The sequence below is a fragment of the Colletotrichum scovillei genome (genome assembly GCF_011075155.1).
Source record: "Colletotrichum scovillei strain TJNH1 chromosome Unknown Contig00007, whole genome shotgun sequence".
Taxonomy (NCBI): Eukaryota; Fungi; Ascomycota; class Sordariomycetes; order Glomerellales; family Glomerellaceae; genus Colletotrichum; species Colletotrichum scovillei.
This window is the reverse complement of record NW_023336265.1, coordinates 3,158,026-3,179,239: the sequence shown is the minus strand read 5'-3', so window position 1 is coordinate 3,179,239 and position 21,214 is coordinate 3,158,026. Positions and strand designations below refer to the sequence as shown.

The following is a 21,214-nucleotide window of genomic DNA, read 5'->3' as shown; positions in this document are numbered from 1 at the left end:
AAAAAAAAGAAGGGACTCCTCTTTCGCCAACAACGGAGCCGCATTGGAACCATTGGAACCACACACCAGCCAGCCTGGCCAGGCTCTGAACCGCAAACAGCACAAGCTCCATTTTCTCGTTTCTCGTTTCCTCTTCTCAACGGCCGGTAACGCGCAACCGGGTGGCAGAGAAAAAAAGGAAGGGAGAAGAAGACCAATCCAGAAGCACGCATCATTGCCTTGCCTTGCCTTACCTAAGGAGGTACATCTAGCCGCCGCAACTGGGACCTCTCAAATCCCGAATTGTCTTTCCCACATCCATTACCCGCCTCCGGCCACCAACACCGGCATCCCGAATCAGAGACACAGAGACACCCGACCACACACGCCAGGACCGTACGCCGAACGACGTTTTCGCCTTGCCCCAGGAAATTGCAACTCCCGAGTGAAGAGCCCGCCGCCTGCACGCAACTCTCCACGCCGCACGCGCTCATCGCCTCCGATCGGCCGCCCGGCTGGCCCCCCGTCACTTCCGTGAACTGTAAATCTTTCCAACCCGGCGGACGGGCTTCGAAAGGGGGAGTTCCCGCCTTTCTGTGCCTGTCCCATACAGAGGTCCGGAGAAAGCAGATATCGTCACCACGGTCTGTCAGACTCTCAAAGCGGTAAACAACGAGCTGCATCTGTAGCTGCCACCGTATCCGTGACGTCCTCCACCACCATCTTCACTTCCGCCGCCCACGCCGCCGACGACACCCGGGTCTGATGCAAAGCCCGTCGCCATCATGACCGAGTCGCAAACCACCCCAACCCCGGACCAGGCCTCCATCGATGATCTCACCCCCGAGGAGGCCAACCGCATCATCCACTCTCACCGCAAGGTCAGATATGGTGAGTGAGACTGATCCATTCATGAGAGACTTATTCTCCTTGCCACCTGTGAACGGACAAACATATGCCGTCTGCTCAACAACCCTCATCTCATTTCATCCCATATTCTTTAGGCAACAGAGATTAGATGACTTGATCTTCACATCCTCTCATCTTCATCTCACCCCCATATCATAAATCACTCATCTCATCATCTGTTGACTCGTACTGACTCCTCCAAAGGCACCGCTTGCTGGCCATGTCGCCAACGCAAGGTAAAGTGCGACAACAAACAACCATGCGAAAACTGCGTTAAGCGAGAACACCCACAACTATGCTCCTACAAGCCAAATCGCACAGCCTCTCACGGTACAAACCACAAGGCCGCCGGCTCCGTCACAACAGAGGGCGGCAATAGCAATGCCGGCGGTAATGGTGCCACCTCCACAACGGCGCCGACTACAGCAGGCAACGGCACGGCTTCATCAGTGCTCAATCGCAAAAGACCGCACTCGCCTGAAGATCCTGCCGCAGACATCGCCGCGGGCCAACCTCCCTTAAAGCAGGAACCCGGCAGCGCGACCTGGCCACGCGCGGCCATCGGTAAGTCATCATTGTCGTCTTCACTGCCGCAAGACCAGCATATCCATTCTGGTTTGAGACCTTTTGCTTCTGCAGCATCGTCGTCGTCGTTCATGGGAAACAACAACGGGTTGTATACTGATAAGCTCCCCCGGGGACCAGTAGCTGCAGGCGTGGTGGACGAAACCGAGGCCCCCGAGGCCGTCACGCGGTATCTCGGCCAAAATAGTATCCCCTCCCTGTTGAGGGAGCAGTCCGGCGCCAACGATCTGCAAGAGGGCGTCGATATACGGCAGGACATGAGGTCCATTCTCGGACTCGATACCTCTGCGCCCTTCCCGCTCATGTCATCAAAACATCTCGATAGTCTGACGAGGGAGATTTCGGCGGAGCTGCCCTCGGATCGGGAAGTCATGAAGTAGGTGTCTCTTCACTTCACGAGGGACAGTAGGAGGACTAACAAAATGAAGGCTGTTCCGCACATACAAAGAGACTCCCCAACAATTCTGGGGCTTCGTCGTCGATATTGATGACCTCGAGTCTAAGCTCATGGTCTACCTCGAAGACCGCGCCCGCAACGCGAGCAACGCCGCACGCACGCCGAAACCCGTATCCGCTTCATGGCTCGCCATTCTTTTTGCATTGCTGGCCGTCGGGTCGCAATACCACGACTCGCCGTATCATATCCGCACGCGGGACTCCCAAAAGTACATACAAATATCGTTCCATTTCTTGCGGCTCGGCAACTTTTTACTACGGTTAGTCATCCTCCTTTTCCTCCCTTTTCACCCCCTTATCTCATAGAGAATGGGCCCCATCCGGCTATTCGGACAATGACCGTGAAATGTAAACAAAAAACATCCACTGACCCGAGACCCCACACCGGCTTCAAGACCCACATTCGATTCCATCCAAGCTCTCTTGCTCACCAGCTTCGTCCTCCTCAACGACATGAAGGCCGAAGCCTCGTGGGCCCTGCTCGGTCTGACCTGCAGACTGGCCCAGTCTCTCGGCCTGCACCGGCCGAATCCCTCTGACGGACGGGACAGTGCCCGGAATGACGGACAGTCCAAGGAGATGATCCGCCGGAAGCTGTGGTGGACGTGCGTGTGGCACGATACCCTCACATCACTATCCTTTGATCGGTAAGAACAGCAACTCTGCGAGGGTCGTATAATCAGACACACTCTAATGAATATAGTCCTCCCATGACAAACATCCCCTGCTGCCCGATTCCGACAGTAGCAACCACCATTGCCGGCGAATACGGCTACTTGGACACAATGTATCACCTCTGCGAAATCATCTCGCGGCGTTTGAACCCAGACGTGGCAACGACAGTAAGCTACGAGCAAATGGTTGAAAACTGCGAGGCTGTTGAAAACCTCCGCAACAACGTCGCCCCCAACATTCGCATCAAGGAACAGTGCAAACGCGCCATCGACCGCCTGCAGCACTACGCCGTCCGCCTGCACACTTCATTCGTCATCTCCGTCTGCTGCCGCCCCGCCCTCCGCCGCGATTGCACCAAGCTCACCCCCGAGCAGAAGCGTCATCTCTCGGACAAGTGCCAGCATAACCTCGCCGAGACAGTCCGCATGTTCCTCGCCATGCACCAGCTCTCCGTCATTCCCACGCGCAGCTGGGCGTTTACGTATCACGGTCTCTCGTCCGCACTGCTCCTCGGCATCCTGGGTGAGACGAAGAATAGTCCCGAGGTCCGTCAGCTGCAGGGCGACCTCATCGCCGCGCTGTCCGCGACGGCCGCGAAGGAGGCTACCTCGCCCACGGCTCACATCCCCAAGACGGACAAGGACATCGAGCTGTCTGGACCATTATGGAGAGCGCTGACGGCACTGCGTAACATTTACGAACATGGCACCATCATGGGCACATCGCAGATGAAGGGGACTGACTCCAGCGGCACTGGAAGCGGGGCGAGGACGCCGCTGCCGCCGATGCTCATGGGCCCGATGGGTAATAACGTCAACGGGAACAATGACGGGAAGCCGTTTGGCATGGACCCCCACCAGGACGCGGCTCTCGCCATGGCCGAGATGCAGAATGGTACAGCAATGACGGAGTACACACCAAAGTACGTTATCTCTGAATCTCCCTTTTCCGGTCCTCTCTTTTCTCGGATGTTGCTAACAAGTCACAGCATGGGATATCCACCCGTCAGCATGGATAACATTGCCAACCTAGACCCGTCAACATACATGTCCCCAATGGATCTCTACGAATCAATCTGGTGGGGTAAGTAGTGTTCACGAATCTGTCGCCGATTGAGAGTTACCAGACTGACCGTTCCCTAGAATCGCCCGACCCCTGGAACAGCGGCGTCGACACCATGAACTTTGATTTCGTCGCCCAACCGCCGCCGGGCCAGCCCCAGCAGCAATTCTATTTTTGAGTGAAGAAAGCGCAAAGCAGATAAAGCATGGGCGGTATACAAAACAAATTTATTCCTGATGTGCAACATCATCATCATTATCATCGTCTTTTTCTCGGAAAATTCAATTTAACCAACCATCCCACCAAATCTACTTGACGCAGTATTGACTGATTGGGACATGAAAGCGGCGCTTGATTTGCTTCTTTAGGGAAAACGAGGAGGGGCACGAACCTACACACTGTTGGTAACCCCACGATTTGTGTTTGAGTTGGACTTTGGAAAGGGTGATGGATGGATGGGATGGGTGCTGGGTGGTGCAAATGGCGAGGGGCGGCTGGCTTTGTTGTTATTTTTGGTTGAAAACTCTCTTCAATCTCCATGGATCCAGGCGCTCTTCTTCTTTGGAACCTTGTTCGCTTCTTCCCACGAACCCTCTTGCGAGAGGTGGTGTTGATGAGGCCGGCATATATGGTATTTAATCATGTTCCTTTCTAGGGTTTCGCACGTGTTACGATTCAGGAGTGATAGTCAAGATGCCGTCTTCAAGTTCTTTGGTCGCGGTTTGTCTAGCGAATGTGTCGATACTGGGTACTACGTTGCTTTGCTTCAGCTGTAGGATAGGACAACTAGCGAAGCAAAGAGAAAAGCCAATCTCACCATCGTCATCCCTACTGTGTATGCTGTCTGTGAAAATTTGGCTAGCATCCTTGCTGTGGGTGGGTTACTGAGAGTCGGCCTCGTTCTTCAATATCGGCCCCACGCCTAAGCCCGCGCCGACTTGTACCATCGGCGAAGGAGGTCGGTGACGGTGTAGAGCGGGGCCAATCCGACCGGAGGAATGTGGTGCAGTCTGCCTACCCAAACCCCCGCACGCAATTGTAGCTTAGCCTGGTTGTAGACAAGGGCAAGAAGCAGCCACGCAGCCGATCAGTCGGAGAAGCGTGCTCCGCCACAGTGCTGGGTGTCGTGGGTGTTTAGACAGATTGGGTGAGGCGGCAGATTCCATTCTTCCGGCGGTGGACGCGCGGCTAGGGTGAACCCTTCAAACCCAAACTCAAGCCTCGACAACGGCTGCGACAGGCGATGGGTAGCCGGCACAACTCGAAACGAAGACTGCCATCTCACAGATCAAGTGCGCGGGTTGATGGGAGACTAGAATGGTGCTAGTGACGTACTTGTGGTGGCTCGTGGTGCGAAATGGTCGAGAATCTGGTAAGGACAACCCAGGTAAACCGCCGGCAATGCTCTTTGAATTTCTGTGTTGCAGAGCCTTCAACACCAAGGTTGGCACGTTGCATGCGACCAAGTTGTGACAGCCAAGAGTTGAGTTGAACAGCGGGATGGGCTGTGAAACCCGTACAGCTCGATCCAAACTCTACTGCCGGAAAGAGAGGTCTTCGGGGTCCTGGCCTTGTTCAATGGCGATGGGATGATGGGATTATAACCTTAATCAACCGCAGGTGCCAATGCTGCTCACAGTTCCTACGTGCCTATCAATCAAGGTGAGCTCCGAGGAACAAATGCAAGACTGAATGAAATATCGATGTCAAGTAAAATATGCCATGAGCAACCCCTACGGTGGTCCAATCGCGGATGCTGGCACGGGGCTGGAAGTTCGCCGGGCCATCGGCATGTCGGAGACACGCCCCAAGCTCATATTGAAGATTAGGGGATTGAGGATTGAGTGAGTTACGTCTGAGCTCAACCAACAAGCTAAGCCCAAACAGTCTTGGATGCAGCTTGAGTTGCCCGTTGCGGTGTTCCAGTCTTGGGGATTGAGCGGTTACCTGTGCCGAACGCTGGACGAAACCAGCATCTCTGAAAAGTAGCGTCGAACGTGCTCTACGAATAGGTAGTCAATCGCGGAAGCGTAAGACCCCTCCCCCACGAGTCAAGGGCTGATTCGGCATCTACAGTGTGGGGGGAAGAATGAGCAAGAATTGCGTGTCGGTACGCATAGCCGTAGCCTTGTATGCGTCAAGCTTTTTGCATCCACGATCCCCTCATCATCCGTACGGATAGGCCGCTCAGGACCCGGCCGACCAGATGCGCGGCCATGATACTGATGGTCCGCGGAGGCCGCTTTAACCAGTCGCCAGGGAACTGCCCTGAATGCTCTCGACTTCTCAAGAGACAGGGATTGCTCTTTACTCCCGCGTATTGTCCCTTCTGAGTGGAGCCCACGGGTATTGGCCAGTGGGTTTGGTGTGGTTGCTGACATCTCAATCTCATTGCGAGAGTGACAAGAAGCTTGACATGCAAAGCGCTGGGATCTAGATCCAATCCAATGGAATAGACCTTGATTTGTTGGTTAGAAGGAATTTGCAAATATTCACCACAGTTCCTCGGCAGCGCAATAGGTTCGTGTTTTTTTTTTTTTTTCATCTGGTCTCGATGTCAATTTGATAGTCCGGCAACAGTGTTTAATTCGTCGCATGTGTGTTTCCTGGATCCAGAAAAGTGAGGTGGTTTCATTATATGCCGTCATGTCTGAACGCCAGCAATTTGCAACGCCAAGACGGATGGATGCCGGTGAAAACAATTCCTCCTGCTTTCAGAAACCTTGACTAGGTACTGGCGGCCTTCCACCATACCTTGCGTGCCGAATGTTGTCAGGTGTATAACTTAAGATGAAATATGGCAATAGGCGTTCACATTGGCACTGGGCTAGCCTGCCATATGAGAGGATGGTCGATCGAGCCCTGTCGGGATGATAGAGGGCTGTCGCGAGTGTGCTGAATGATAGCGTTGATGTGTGTGTGTGTGTGTGACCCCTTGTAGCTGATGCGAATTCAGGAAGAGAGGTGCAAGGAGTCGCGTGCGATTCCTCTAGTCCCATAATTATACGGATAGATGAGCTTGTGAATGGTTAGATCAGTCGACGGAAAGGCGATACGACGGTGACGGGCCAAATTCTCATTGCTGGCAAGGTGCTGACCACCGGTTCCATGTGGGGATGGTTGCGAACAGCTTAGCTTAGGCCTAGGCTTCACAGCGCCACTGCTTAAGCTTGTCAGTTGACTATGCCGATCCCAGATTGTGGTGGTCGCCGACTCAGGCTCGAGTGAGGAATTCAATGGTGGCATGCTGAGAACTTGTCTCAAGCTTGAATAGGGCCGGCGATCACAGATGAGACTGAGGAAACAAGCCGTTGGTCGGTCCCCAGCCCAGGATCCGTTCAATGGTGTCCTCGGCCTTGCAGCCAGCAAGACCGGCGCATCGCCCTGCTTGTCTCGATCGTTGGAAAGGATGAGACTTTGGAGACGCAGTACCTCATGTAGGTACTCCATAGTCCACTTGACTGCAGTCTGGGTTTGGGCCTCTAATGCAACCCAGCCAACGAAGGACCCGGAACCCAACCGCCATTATGTAAGTGCTGAGAGGTTGGAACTGTATTTCGTAGAACGACAAGAGAAGCGAGGCGCGCGGGATGCTGTCAGAAGTAACATTCCATCTGGTTTGCAAAGACTGCAATGGCTTGGAGCCTTAGACAACCGGGCGTGCCAAGACAGCTAGCATGCGAATAGCGTTACGGGGCTTGACGGTTCCTCTTCGGCTGGCGATGCTCGTTGTCCGACGGACGACCACTTTTTCCCTGCTCTTTCTTCATTCCGCTGGAGCTAAAGTAGCCGCTGTCGGGATTCGGAGCAAAAAGAAAACAAAAAGCAGGACAGATAGCGTCGCTCATCTGACAAGGGTTTCGCAAATTGGTGCGATGTGCTTGACTACTTGTGAAACCAAGTGAGATGGGTTTCTTGTGGCGCACAGAAAGGCATGCTGAAGCCAGAGTGTGCCTGCAGAGCTTTTCAGCCTAGCTACCTACAGTGGCTAATCCTTTCGAGAGATGGGTGCCGGGGATGCTTGATGATTGGAGAGGATGACGGCAGATGGGCAACAAGGTTGTGGCTGGCGTCTGGGGCTAGAGCGAGGCAGAGGGACAGCAACTGGTCGCCAGAACTCTGTTGACCGTCTTTCAACGACGACAGTGACACATGACAGCGAGGCAACGCTGGAGTCTGAAGGTCCTGCTGAGTGCGTTCCTAGGTGGTGATGATGGTTCTTGGTCCGGATGAGATGGTGAGCTGTGGTCTAGGGTCGGTCGAGGGCATTCGAGAGCTGGCAAGGACCAAGGTTGGGTACGTGAGTAATTGCGAATGAGGGCAGCAGCAGCAACATCGGACCAAACAAAGTCAGTCATCCGTTGACGTGCCGAAGTGATGATGCGGTGACTGGTGAGTAAGGTGAGTAAAATGTTACTCTGTAGAGCTGGCAGAACGGAAGAGGATGAGAATGCCGGAAAGCTGGGCAGGATGCAATTACCGTACAGAGTAAGGCACGTACCTACCCCGTACGTATACCGCGTATGGGCACTCCGTCATCAACAATTGTCTGTACGGGAGGACGGGAGGAGGCTTGACGAATGATGGCTGTGCTGTGCAAGGGCTACGCAGTTCGCCGTGAAGGAAGGAGTGGGCGGGCACTGGGCAGGGGGTGGAGGATGGAGCGATGGTCATGGAAGGCGCCAAGACGCGTGGCCCCCAGGCCACCAGGCGCAATGGGAAAGAGGAGGTACGAGAGTACCTTATCTCGTACCTGCTCTGAATCATGGCACTTTCCTCAGCTATACTTACCATGCCATGTAGTACCTTAGGTATTGTAGATCTCAAAACTTCCAATCATCCAAAATGAACGACTGCAATTCTAGGGATTGCGAGGGAAGGTCCAGACAGAGTTGAGCGTCCCGCCGCAACGGTAAGGTAGGTACCGTCATATCTAGAGGGAATCCAAGGAACCTGTCAGTCAGGAAGGCAGGTTTGAGGCTGCGAGAGTTTATGATGATGGGGAAGGGCCCGAGGAACGGTGAGCAGAAACCCGAGATTTGCACCTGCCCCGTACCTTCATCCACACACGATAACCTTCCCAAAACAGCACTCCGTTCCATCTTGGAGGGGACGGATTGTGTGGACGTACCCAAGCAGCACACGCAGCAGGTGCAAATTGAGGTAGGTAGCTGCACGCGAGTCTGAGCCTCTGCAGGAAAGAGCCAAGAGCCACCCCGGGCCAAGCGAAGCAAGGAGCGACATGAACAATTGCCTGATTTGCACATGCCCAGGCTCTTCTTCTCCTACAGGCTACCGAAGTGCCTTAGGTAAGGTACTATACTAAGGTATGGGGCAGGTACGAATTGCATGTATGGAGTACGTACTTGTATGATGTACCCGCAACGCAAAGCAGCAGGGATGCAGCGCAAAAGATGAGAAACCCAAAAGTCTTGGCATCGCACCCACTGTTGCCGTGTGTTCCCACCTTCTTGCTACTCACTGGACAACTGCGCGTTGCCCGCGAGCCAAATCCGCCCTTTCTTGCTTTGCTTGGCTTTGCTGTGTGTTTCGCTCAGCCAGCCTACCGTCAACTCCTACCGAAAAAATGGTCCATCCGTTTAAATGAACGGCGGAGCCCGCCTCTTACTACGCCGCTCGTGAGTCGCTGCTTGCACCCCCCGTCGGCCGCTTCTTGTCCCCTTTCTTCAACATCTTGTTTTCCTTCCTATCCCCCTTTCTTCTACGAGTCGGTCGCATGATCAGTGTCTGTCTACCACTCGCTGTCTGACGCTGTTACACCAGAAGTCGGCATCGAGATTCACCATCCTCTCGACGGAAGGAAGATACACGGCCACCAACAAGTCTAGCCACGAAACAGGCAACGAGCATTTCACTACGCACGACGACGACATCATCACGACCAGCCACACGACGTCCCGATTGCATTGAATGTGCTTGTTGTTTCGAGCGATTAGACTTTCCGACTTCAAGAACCACCCGATCTGATTCCCGAGGGCTGTCCTTTGCCGGTTCAAACCACTACAGGACGAGCACACAACATTCTAAGAGGAACGGAATCCACACTCCCATAACACTCTTGGAACCCCACGCAACTCAGACATCATGGCCGACGTGAAGCCTCCTAGCGGAAAATTGCCGTATGGCACTCCCGAAGGCGGCTGGAAGGCAGTACACACATGGAGAACTCCGGACTGGGTAGAACCAATCGTAAGGATCACGGCCATTTCGCTGCCAGACCACCGCAGCCGCAGCTTCACGTCATATGAATCCTCAAGGCTAACCACCAGCACCAGCTGATTGTATCCATCATGCTCATCGGCTTGTACGTCAGTCGGAGGAAGAACTATTCGATCCTCCGCCGCGGAAACGCGACATACGAACCTCTATTTGAAGAGAGAGGGGACTCACCCCGCATCTCCGACGAGTCCTACGATCCTATCCGGACCGATCCTTTCCCGCCCAAATACCGTACCATCTTTGGATGCTATCGCGTCAAGACCCCGAACTCGAGCCGTTTTGCGAGACATGTTCACTCGAGAATTCTGCAAAAGTTCCCCTTCCTCATCGAAATGTTCTACTGGGCCATCTCCTTCTTCTTTTACCGCATGACGGCAACCCTGGCTCAGAGCTACTACGGCAGCAGAAAGGCTGTCTGGGATGTCGCACAGGAGCACGGCCTGTTTCTTCTCGAGACCGAGGCCAAGTTCTTCGGCGAGGGTACCAGAACCGGTCCCGAGCGCTGGGTTGAATGGCGCGTTTCTCACTGGTTTCTCGAGGGCGCTCAAATCGACGACTTCCGTGGCATTTGGCTGACCATCCTGAACCGCGGATACTCCCTGATCCATATCCCTGGTACCGTCGGCTTCATTGCCTACTACTTCGCCATGGCTCCCACTCACGCTCGCTTCTGCACTGTCCGTCGCACAATGACCTTGTTGAACATGTGTGCCTTCATCATCTTCATCTTCTACCCGTGCGCGCCGCCCCGTCTGATGCCCTCCGAGTACGGCTTCGTCGACACGGTCAACCTCGAGAACGCCGAGAGTGTCTGGATGAGCGGCAAGTTCGTCAACAAGCTGGCTGCCATGCCCTCTATGCACTTTGGCTACGCCTTCGCCATCGGCTGTGTTTTCATCGCCGACTCGGCCATCCTCAACCTTCTCTTTGGTCGCTTGAGGAACTACCTGCTGCGCAACGACTTGGACAAGTCGCTGGATATTGATGACGTCGAGCTCAAGGAGATCCAGGAGAACCGCGCACGCTGGAAGAGCTGGGCCATGTTCTGCTTCGGTGTCTTTTATCCGAGTTGGATTCTGTTGACAATCGTCGGCACCGCCAACCATTACCTCATGGACGCCTTCGTCGCTACCTTCTGCGCGTTGGTTGCGTACCTCTGCAATCGTGCCCTGCTGGTTTTCCTCCCCGCTGAGGACATGTTGCTCTGGGCCTTGAGACTGGAGAAGCCGGTGCCGACAACGGGCCGCATGAAGAACATTGCTGTCCGGTAGAGAATTCGGTTGTGTGGGAAAAGCGCGTCAAAAAGACATGGAATCAAGGTCTCTTTGACGAGTCGTCCATTTAAAGCATCGCAGAGGCGTTGGGAAAGGAATAAAGGCCTCCTTTTATATCTTTGCACACTATGCCCCTGGGTCAATCCCGTGTGTGCCGAACTAGCACTTGTAATGAAAATCTATCCTGTTTGTTTGTCTATTCTCCGAAGCTCCGCCACACCCACATCGATGAAATGTCCATTTTTTAAGCTCCCGCGACATGTCGCTTGTCCGTATCCGGTGGATCTAGGGAGATCCGATTCGATTGTCCGTGAAAAGGATCAACTGTCTGTACAACGTGTACTACATGTCATTGGCTTTTTGAATGAGTGTAGGCCATTCCGGGACATTGTTCGCTGACCCTGCAGGACTTCTTTGGCGCCCGGCTGATCCTGGGAACGAAAGGGCAGCACCCGCTGCCCGACTTCATTTGCCAAGCCGAGATATCCGTGCGTCGTGTGGCCTGTTTGCCTGCTGGAGCTGCGAGGAGCGGTGGCCGACGGGGCCGGGAGCCGGTCTTTGAGGTGATGAATCCGGCCCTTAATGGGAGTGTTATCGAGATGAGGATATGAGAGTTGTTTCTTGGCAGTCCCTTGTGCCAAATTCTGGAATTATGGAATTGTCATGTCCTTGGAGTCTTGAGGAGAATAGGATTCCAAGGGCACCTATCCACTGTATGGTTTTGCCGAGATAGCCGTGAACTTGTGGCCATTGCCTTGCTCTTTCTTGGTCGCGATGTGCTGCCAGAGTTCTCGATCTAGCTACACGGTCAGTAGGATTCCTGACTTCGCTTTCGCTTTTGGGTTCGCCACAGAACTCTCCTCCCAATACCCGAATTTCCGAGACATGATATCGCATAGCCCGCGTCTTTAGAGTCCGCCAATGAATCGGCCCGCGAAAAGGTAGTGATAGGCAGCAGTATTTGCTTTAGAGTCTTTAGGCAGCAGTAGCTAGAGATGCAAGGTCAGCATTGAAAGGAGAATACGTCACTCGGCTGCGCCTGTGTACATCATCCATTGTTTTATTGCTCTTTATTGCTCCTTGCACTTGTTTGCGTAGGCGCAGTGATCTTTGATCTGCCAAGACGCCATGGAGTGGTAGAGAAGTCAAGTTTACCGTATGGGTAGATGGAGGTCGCATCGATGTGCGTTGATTGTATGCGTTCCGCACCTTTAGAGCCATATTGCTGAACTGCGTGGGTGAGTAGAAGAAACATCGTGTACGTTATTTGAAAGCCGTATGTCGAGGCTTGATCCTTTTACTCCCTCGTCAAGTCTCGTCAAGGTGCTTTATAACGACTGACCCTCTACTGCGGGGGAATGGTCGCAAAGCCAGGAGAAAAACAATCTATTCATCTAAGACAGATAAATTCATATTTTAATGGGTGGTGTATGCCTCAAGACGACATTGGTGTGTATCCTATCTGGTGAAAGATGTTGTCGTAAATGCCGAGACCAAATTGTACGCAACAAGCTGGGGCTGTCTGAATAATGCAGCTTTCGGAGCAGCTGCAATCCCACGAGTAGAATGTGATAACAGGAACCTTTATTTGGTTGAATACTATCGTTGTTTTCACGCCGAGATTTAAACCAGCCAACTTAGAGATCCGAAGCCATTGTCAGCGGTTACCGAGTCTTGATCTTGAACGATTACTCATCCCGCGTTTCTCGCCAACTAATGTCATAGAGGCCGAAACTTGCCATTGATCATTAATCAATAAACTGGAAGCTGAAGCGTACAATGCATCTGCGCTTGACATGTGCGTAAAGTTCTGCTTCCCGAGTGCGCTGCGATCCAAGATTTATGACAAAGACGACACCGGGGGAATTATGTAAGTCCTGCCACGTCTTTTCAAGAATAGCCATCAAGGCTTGCTATTGCAGGAGGGACGGCGACTTCAGGAAATGGAAACTGATAATTAGTCAGCTCCGAAGAGCTTGTAAATCGTGCACTTTGGTTTGTTAATCATTAACTTCATCATCATGACAGTCTGATCTTTGGGGCTTGCGGAAGGGGGGATCGACCGCAAGCCAAGGCCACTTCGTTCAAGATGGATATATAAAAGACACAATGAGTGTCACCATCATTGAGTCGGTTGACATTATTATCAAACACGATCATCAGCATCATCAGTTAAAGCAATCACCTAAGGTATTCTAAACTATGTCGGAATTGAAAGAAATCCTCGTCATCGGCGGCACTGGTGCCCAGGGAAGACCAGTCGTTAAGGGTAATTTCAGCATTCTCGACAGAACCAAATCTGCACATCACTCTAACATCGTTGAACAGCTCTCGCCGAAACCAAGCGATACAGCGTCAGGGTCCTCACCCGTAACGTTGGCAACGCCCGCGCCAAAGAACTTGCCACGCTCCCCAACGTCACCCTCGTCCAGGGCAAACAAGACAGCCAGCAGGATCTTCACCGGGCATTTAAGGGTGTCTACGGCGCATGGGTCAACACGGACGGCTTCACTCTGGGCCAAAAGAGTGAGCTCTTCTACGGCATCCGCGCGTACGAAATTGCCAGGCACGAAGGTGTTCAGCATTACGTCTGGGCTGGCACCGATTATGCGCTAAAGAAGTCAGGATGTAAGCAAGAACTGAGGCTTCTGTTTTCTCATTCGAGCTGTTGATTTGCGTTGCTGATTGGCTTGAATAGGGAACGAGAGATACCATTGGGGCCACAACGATTCCAAAGGAAGAGTCACGGATTTCATCTTGGCCCAAGGTCAGGACGGCATGAAGAGCTCCGTCCTCACGACAGGTCCCTACATGGACATGCTCCTAGATGGAATGTTTCCACCGACAGAGCAGCCGGATGGCTCTTTTCTCTGGGTGAACCCTGCCAGTACGTATCATGCCCTTAGTCACATCGTTACCACGATGTCTTGGGCAACAACCTAATAATATTACAGAGGACGGCAAAATCCCGCTTATCGCTCTCGAAGACGTCGGCATCTACAGCCTCTGGCTTTTTGACAACCTCAACGAGTCCGCGGGCCTGAACCTGGAAGTAACGACCGACGAAGTCAGCTTCGCCGACATTGCGAGGATCTTCACCGAGGTGACAGGAAAGAAGGGCATCCACAAGAGCGTGCCGTTTGAGGAGTACGCGCCGCTCGCAGAGCCGTACCCGGGTGCCTATGTTAACTTTTCCGTCGGTCCGGAAGTTGCCCGGGACGAGTCGGATATGACCTGGAGACAGAACTTTGGGGCGTGGTGGCGGTTCTGGGGAGAGGGCATCGTCAATAAGAGAGACTTGGAGTTGTTAGATCGCATTCATCCTGGTCGTATTCGGAGCCTGGCTGAGTGGATGCGAAAGACTGGGTATGATGGGAGCCCTAGGCCTGTTCTGAAGGGGGTTGAGGACTGGAGAAGCAAGCTGCAAGCAGGGGTCTAAGTTGGTTTGATGGTGAATGCAGGCGGGGCTTAAGCTGAAGTGGCGTTCATAGCGATCAGACAGCTTATCGCAATCTATTCCGGGCGCTACTGTTGCACAATAGTTGTGGTTTTAAAGAAGAATCTTTTCAATCTTACCCAGATCTTTGTAAGAACAAACTCCTCAAAGGGGATGATGCTTTGTCGAGTTCACCACTTAGTTCAGTAACCATCTTGTGCCACCTCCATTTTGGAAACCTAAGAGAGCTTTTGTGGCTTTGTCATTAAATAGTGAGCTATGTAAACGACACATATAAAGGGTGAGTTTCAACTCACTTATCAACATTAATACCAATGGGCAAGTAATCATCACTTGAAAACTCAATCATCATCAAATCAGAGACTAGCATTACATCTGCTCTAAGAACATCAGCAATCTAGCATATCAGAGTCACTTCTGTCCTCAGAAATGCCCTCAACACCGTCATCAGATGGATCTGCACCGCCAGATACTGGGTCGATGAATAGTTTGAAGCGGTTTTATGCGCCACAGAACTACTTGCGCATCCCAGGCCTCACGTTTGACGAAATCCCGGGCCTCATCCCACCTGAACACTCTGCGGCTCTTTACTATCTTCAACCCAAAGACTTCAACCTCAATCTCTCATGGGGTGAATACTATAGAAAGTTGGAGCCCTTCGATTGTGTAGCCAAAAAGTTGGTCGACGTCTTTGACTACTCCATCCAAGAGCTCAAAGAAGGCATCGAACCCAAAGTCATGAGACTGAGACACGACACTGTTGGAGATGATGATCCTGAGCCAGATGCCTTTTTCTGGGATGATTTCTTCGAGCGAGTGCTTGGCAATCTTGGCCATGAGGCTGAAAAGTTTGGCATGACCTCTTTAGACGTCATGTGGATTGTTTACTTATACACCAGTGCTTGGGAAAGTACGCCTCTGCCGTATAGAACCAACCAGGCGGGGAACTGGCGCAAGGCGAATATTCATTACTTGCATGATTTGCTGCCTGAGTGGGTTGAGATGTTGAAGACTAAAAAGTTGAGGTGGACAACTGTCTTTGGCGTGTTGTTTGGAATTGGGCGATGAGGGTTGATAGCCGACACCGAAAATACCGCAGAATGTATATTTGGTCTAGCTTCTTCTATGATTCCCCTCTATGTCAAAGCGACTTCCCGATTCCATGCTAATCTTCTCAGAAATGTACTATGTGCAGGAAATGCCACCAGATTGAACATCCACTCACCGGGATGGAAGCTATCTAAACACCGGCCCGAAGGCGCTCTGCAAAGTCCTTGACTGTGGTTATCAGATCCCCATCCTGAGAAAGGCCGAGGCCAAGGGCCTTCGAAACATCGAAATAAGCCGGCCAACTACCGACGATCGCCTCAATCTGCGGGCTTCTCTCTTCGCGCACCAGTTTCCTAGCCTCTGTACCTCCGACAACCTCTAGCGCATTCAGGATGTCCGCCACGGTGACAGTAACGCCGGGCAAATTCAGAACTCTAGAAATCCCAAACTTCTCATGAGGAATGCTCTTGACATCCACCAGTTCTTGACCACCGTCTTCGGAGAGCACACCCATGGGTAGTTCCGGTCCCACTGGTAAGATGTTTTCCGCTCGCCCTTGGCGACTCCTCACAATGCCCGAAGCAAAGGAGGAAGCCGCCGCGCTTGGGGCGCCTGGACGTACGATGATGGTAGGTAACCGCACAATCCGCCCATCTAGCAGCCCACGGCGTGAGTAATCTCCCAGAAGCGTCTCGATTATCAGCTTCTGGGCGCCGTACGAAGACTGGGGTACCGGGCAAGTTGTCTCGGTGTTGATCTGTCCCGGTGCTGCAGGACCGTAGACTGCCAACGAGCTGGGGAATACCACAACAGATCCGCGATGCGGAGATGCTTCTTGGCGCAAGGCATCGAGAATTACGCGGTGGCTGTCTAGGTTTACGGCAAGACCTAGTTCCAGGTTCGCTTCCGCGCCTCCAGACATAATGCCATGGAGAAGGTAGATTGCGTTGAAACGCGAGTGACTCGTAAGAAGAGAAGCGACTGCCTCTGATGAAGTGAGGTCTGTTTGAAGTGATGTCACGCGAGATGCGTGAGAAAGAGCTTGGGGCGGAATCGGAGGGGCTGTAATGTCTGTTGCTGTGAGATGAATGAAGACGATGAGAAGGAGGGCGGTGATGAGCTCCTGGCCAATGAACCCGCGGCCCCGGTTATGAGGATGTGATCTGCTTCAGATGTTGCGGCTTGAACTGTATCTTGGACGAAAAGTAGCATAGAAGAATTTGACACTGTTGCTCGAGCTTGTAGAGCGTTCAGGCGGGATTCAAAGCCTGTGAAATGAAGTAGTAGGTTTTCGATGAACTCGATTAGTCTGAGTGTATGCAGTACGATGTGTGGAATAGGAAATTTCTCAAACGATTCGTTTATGTCTTGAAGTGATTCAAATGCGCCCATTCAGCGAACATCCTCAACTTTATGCTAACAACCTAACCTAACCTAACCTAACCTAACCTAACTACTAACCTAACCCAACTGCAAACCACTAACCCTACCCCTATCCGGTATGGAAAAACAATTTTCCGGTCTCCCCGTTGAGCGGGGGATTTTCCGTCGGACGGACTGAGAAGTTAATCCGATATACCGAGAATGGCATCCCGATCGTACGAGGGACGCGAGTCCTGCATATGAACGCGAACCAACAAAGCCAATGGGAGGATCGAAATACGCGCCGAACAACATTGCTGCCTAACAAAGAATGGAAGAGGTCTTTCCCCTCTTCCCATTCTGATGAAGCATAAGTAGGCGCATCTCGTCCGCACTCAGCTCTGCCCTGATGAGCCACAACACAGGCGAAACGTGATCAGTCTTCCTTGCGGACTGCGCGTCGGCACACTTGTGTTTTCTCATTTTTCTGCAACTCAACGCTGCCCTCATTGATACAACTAACCCTAACCCTAACCCTAACCCTAAAAAAAATATTAAAATTTTAAATAGTATTTTAAAATATAAGGAGAGAAATAGGGGAGGGGGATATTAAATTATAAAAAAATAATTATTATTATATTAGCGAGCTTATTTTTTATTAAATATTTAAGAAAGCTTTTAAGGATTAATTATATTACTTATTAACTAAGTACAAGTAATCTCTTTTTAATAAATAATATAATTAAAAAGTTAAAAATTAGTAAATAAGCTTATTAAATTAAAATACTTATAATTAGCCTTTTTAATAAAATAGTAGGGAGTATTATAAATATATTTATTAAAATAAAAATAGCTTCTATTTAAATCTATATATATATATAATAATATAAATTTTAAAAGAAATAGATTAACTTAAAAGAGCTTTTATTATAAAAAGGGCCTAATATATTATAATTATAAGGTTTTTTATAAAAGTACGGTTTTATAACTAGCTAGGGAAAGTGTTACGGCCAGCTAGTCGTAGTGAGTATGTTAGCAGAAGTTGAGGCTGCGATAACTAAGTAAACAGTGTCGTAGTCGTGGATAGCTTCCCTGAAGCTATGTCTGTAAATCGTAAGGTGGGTAAGGCTTCGGTGATCAATCGTAGTCTTGTCAGAAGGGGTTCTCAGTGAAGATAGCTGAAAGCGATCGTAAGATCTGATACTAAGTTGATTGCTGAAGAAGCTATGGAAGTCTGTCCTTGTGCCCGGCTCAAGTCCACACTATATACAAGTCTCGTTCCTGAACATATTCTTTGTCCGTATGTTTACCCAACGGTTCCCGTGTTCTGAACATACGGGTTCCGTATCGTGAAAGGACGGACCCCGTATCTCGAACGTACGGGTTCCTTATCTCTTATCGTCACGTGACTTGTCCCATAGTTCTTCCGTCCCGAGAGGAGTCGCCCTGAGTTCGTGTTCCCGCATATATGGTGTGGTAGCCGCCGTAGGTCCTGTGGGGCAGGCCCTGGCCTTGTCATGCGTGTTGGGTCGTAACATCAGCTCCTCCTCTCAAAGGTCTAGTCCTCTAGGCCTATAAGTAGGTCCCTTGTTCCCAGGTTGGGGAATCATCAAGCTTGCCTTTCTAGCGCAATGTGCTGACACGATGTCAGGTCGTGTTGAAAAACGTTCTTTGAAAAACACTATCTCGAAACTTCGGTCGGCTTGTGACGACGTGTTTGATCGTTTTGGTTCTAGCGACGTTATGCCCTGCACTCGGTGTTTTCGCGCCAAACGTCCATGTCGGATGGCTGATGGCGCCAAAACGTGCCAAGGCTGCAAAAACCTGAAGCGTTCTTGCGATGGTCTCGTTGTGGCATCGAGTCGTTCGTGCTTCCGCCGTTGTTCCGGTTTCTTAGGCTGACTATTTCGTAGTGCAACGGCTGAGTGACCAGCGTCAAGAATGGGAAGAGAAGGAGGAGCAGGCTAGCGACGCCTTGCTCGATCTTCATGAAAAACTGGCTCGGATACAGTCAGAGGTTGCTGAGGCAGCGGGCCGTCTTGCTCGTATCCGGGCGATCCGAAAGAAAGTGAAGGAGAGGCATGTGGAAACTTTTGCTCGTGGTATGCAGGAGTTGGAAGAAGAGGATGGTGTTCTTCCTGCGCTGGATGCTCACGAGCGGTGGGTCGTGAGCGATCTCCAGGCTGCTGGCGTTTCTAATGATGCCGACTGGCCTTCTTTCGGGATTGGCGACGAGTTCGCGTCCCTGGGGCCGTTGGTGTCGTCTTCTGGTAATCCTCGAGAAGCTGTCGAGAGTTCTGGAGGTTCGTGACGGGTTCCCATGTGTTTTCCTCGTGTCCGTAGTTTTCCATTTGATTAAGAATTCTTTTGTTTCGTTCCTGACTCTATGGTCGATGATTTTTTCGACTTCGTATTCTGGTTCATTGGGTTCCACGATGATGCAATCTTCTGTGTGTGAGCCCTTAGGTGCTGGTTCGAGAAGTGAAATGTGAAAGACTGGATGACACTTCATCGTGTCTGGTAGTCTCAACTTGTAGTTGACGTTTGAGACTTTCTGAATGATTTCGAAAGGTCCGAGCTTTTTGTAGTCCAGTTTGTCGCTTGGTCGTTTTGTTTTGATGTTGCGGCGAAGGAGGTAGGCGCTATCTCCCTCTTCCAAGGTTGGTCCTCCAATCCTTGATCTATTCGCGTTTTTCTTCATGCGTTGACGTACAAGCTCGAGATCCAAAGATGCTTTCTTCTGGATTTCTTTGAGTTTTGCCACGCTGGCCACTGCTTTAACAGCTTGTGGTCCTTGTCGTGCTTCTCCGTACACTGTTGGCTGATATCCGTAGTTCAAGTAGAACGGGGATTCTCTTGTGCTTTCGCCAACTGCACTGTTGTATGCGAATTGGGCCATTGGTAACAATGTTACCCAGTTGTTCTGATCGTAGTTCACATAACAACGGAGGTATGTCTCGAGAATCTGGTTGATTCTTTCTGTCTGTCCATCGGTCTGCGGGTGGAAAGAGGTTGACAGTTTGTGATCTGTACCAAGTTGCGAGATCAGGGATCTCCAAAACTTTGAAGTAAACAGAGAGCCTCTGTCAGAGATAATTTCCTTCGGCGTACCGTGGTTGGCAACAACGATTTTGAGGAACGTGTACGCTAACTCTCTGCGCTGCGTGGTATAAAGTGGGCGAACTTGGTGAGTCGATCGACTATAACCAAGATGCTGTCGTACCATACGTTCGTGAGTGGTTCTTTGGACTTTGGTAGTTTGACGATAAAGTCCCATGAGATTGATTGCCATGCTTCCGTTGGTGGTTGCAATGGTTGCAGCTCGCCATAGGGCTTGTGCGGCTGTTCTTGCTTTTCTTGCAGGTCGCACAGTCCTTAATTGCTTCCGCAATTTCTGCGCGTGTGGCGGATTTGTCGTAGTGCTGGCGAATCCGTTTCCACGTTTTAAACTCCTGACCGTGTGCAGGTGCACTGTGAATTTCCATGATGAGCTCAGGGTCATCCTTCCAGTCGGGCTGGTACTGATCCTTCTGGCTATCATAAGAAGCTTCGTTTGGTACACTACCGTCTTCTTCTTGTTTGAGGATAACCTGTGTCTCCTCGGGGACCGTGACTTCGTGGTCGGGTCTTCTGCTGAGCGTCTCTCTGCTGTTTTCTGAACCTTTCCGATAAATGATTCGGAAGTTGTATTCAGATAGGAACTCGCTCCATCTGACTTGTCGTTTGTTCAGGTTCTTCGTGAAGTTCGCGAGATTCTTGTGGTCTGTGTAGACTGTGACTTCATGCTTGGTTCCGGATAACTGTGGTCTCCATTCTCGAAATGCTTCGATGATGGCCATCAGTTCTTTGTCGTGGATTTGCCAATTCAATTCTGCTCCGTGAAATGCTTTGGAGTAGAAACAACATGGGTGAAGCTTTCCTTGTTCGTCTCGTTGTCCCAAGACCGCTCCCATGGCGAAGTCTGAGGCGTCAGTCTCGACTTCAAAGGGCTTCCGGGGTCTGGAATTCTGGTAACTGGTTCCGAGACGACCATATTTTTGACCTTGTGAATGCTTCTTCGCACTTGGGATCCCAAATGAATGGGGCATCCTTTCGTGTCAAGTTGTTGAGAGGTCTGACGATGTTGGCATAGTCCTTGAAATCGTCGATAGAAGTTGACGAATCC

General features: G+C 51.3%; 7 protein-coding genes across 7 annotated transcripts; 6 read left to right on the top strand and 1 right to left on the bottom strand.

The window, feature by feature from the left end:
• Positions 1-764: 764 nt before the first annotated feature.
• On the top strand, positions 765-3,844 carry HER10_EVM0005085 (uncharacterized protein; the record flags this gene model as incomplete). Its single annotated transcript, XM_035474710.1, has 7 exons — positions 765-870; positions 1,093-1,849; positions 1,902-2,189; positions 2,325-2,576; positions 2,633-3,526; positions 3,593-3,687; positions 3,747-3,844. The coding sequence occupies 7 exons, from the start codon at positions 765-767 to the stop codon at positions 3,842-3,844; spliced, it is 2,490 nt and encodes an 829-aa protein (XP_035331454.1).
• Positions 3,845-9,771: 5,927 nt separating this feature from the next.
• Positions 9,772-11,177, top strand: HER10_EVM0001818 (uncharacterized protein; the record flags this gene model as incomplete). Its single annotated transcript, XM_035471553.1, has 2 exons — positions 9,772-9,876; positions 9,963-11,177. 2 exons carry the CDS (start codon positions 9,772-9,774, stop codon positions 11,175-11,177), a joined length of 1,320 nt encoding a protein of 439 aa, XP_035331235.1.
• A 2,205-nt stretch (positions 11,178-13,382) lies between these two features.
• Positions 13,383-13,852, top strand: HER10_EVM0013067 (NmrA family protein; the record flags this gene model as incomplete). Its single annotated transcript, XM_035482437.1, has 2 exons — positions 13,383-13,449; positions 13,509-13,852. The coding sequence occupies 2 exons, from the start codon at positions 13,383-13,385 to the stop codon at positions 13,850-13,852; spliced, it is 411 nt and encodes a 136-aa protein (XP_035331966.1).
• Positions 13,853-14,409: 557 nt separating this feature from the next.
• On the top strand, positions 14,410-14,619 carry HER10_EVM0008053 (NmrA family protein; the record flags this gene model as incomplete). Its single annotated transcript, XM_035477589.1, has 1 exon — positions 14,410-14,619. The coding sequence occupies one exon, from the start codon at positions 14,410-14,412 to the stop codon at positions 14,617-14,619; it is 210 nt and encodes a 69-aa protein (XP_035331639.1).
• Positions 14,620-15,066: 447 nt separating this feature from the next.
• HER10_EVM0012398 (uncharacterized protein) lies at positions 15,067-15,705 on the top strand (the record flags this gene model as incomplete). The annotated part of the gene is made up of 1 exon (XM_035481794.1): positions 15,067-15,705. One exon carries the CDS (start codon positions 15,067-15,069, stop codon positions 15,703-15,705), a length of 639 nt encoding a protein of 212 aa, XP_035331921.1.
• A 172-nt stretch (positions 15,706-15,877) lies between these two features.
• HER10_EVM0006415 (NAD-dependent epimerase/dehydratase) lies at positions 15,878-16,609 on the bottom strand (the record flags this gene model as incomplete). Its single annotated transcript, XM_035475999.1, has 1 exon — positions 15,878-16,609. The coding sequence occupies one exon, from the start codon at positions 16,607-16,609 to the stop codon at positions 15,878-15,880; it is 732 nt and encodes a 243-aa protein (XP_035331529.1).
• A 2,084-nt stretch (positions 16,610-18,693) lies between these two features.
• On the top strand, positions 18,694-19,360 carry HER10_EVM0005325 (uncharacterized protein; the record flags this gene model as incomplete). The annotated part of the gene is made up of 2 exons (XM_035474946.1): positions 18,694-18,913; positions 18,963-19,360. The coding sequence occupies 2 exons, from the start codon at positions 18,694-18,696 to the stop codon at positions 19,358-19,360; spliced, it is 618 nt and encodes a 205-aa protein (XP_035331468.1).
• Positions 19,361-21,214: the final 1,854 nt, after the last annotated feature.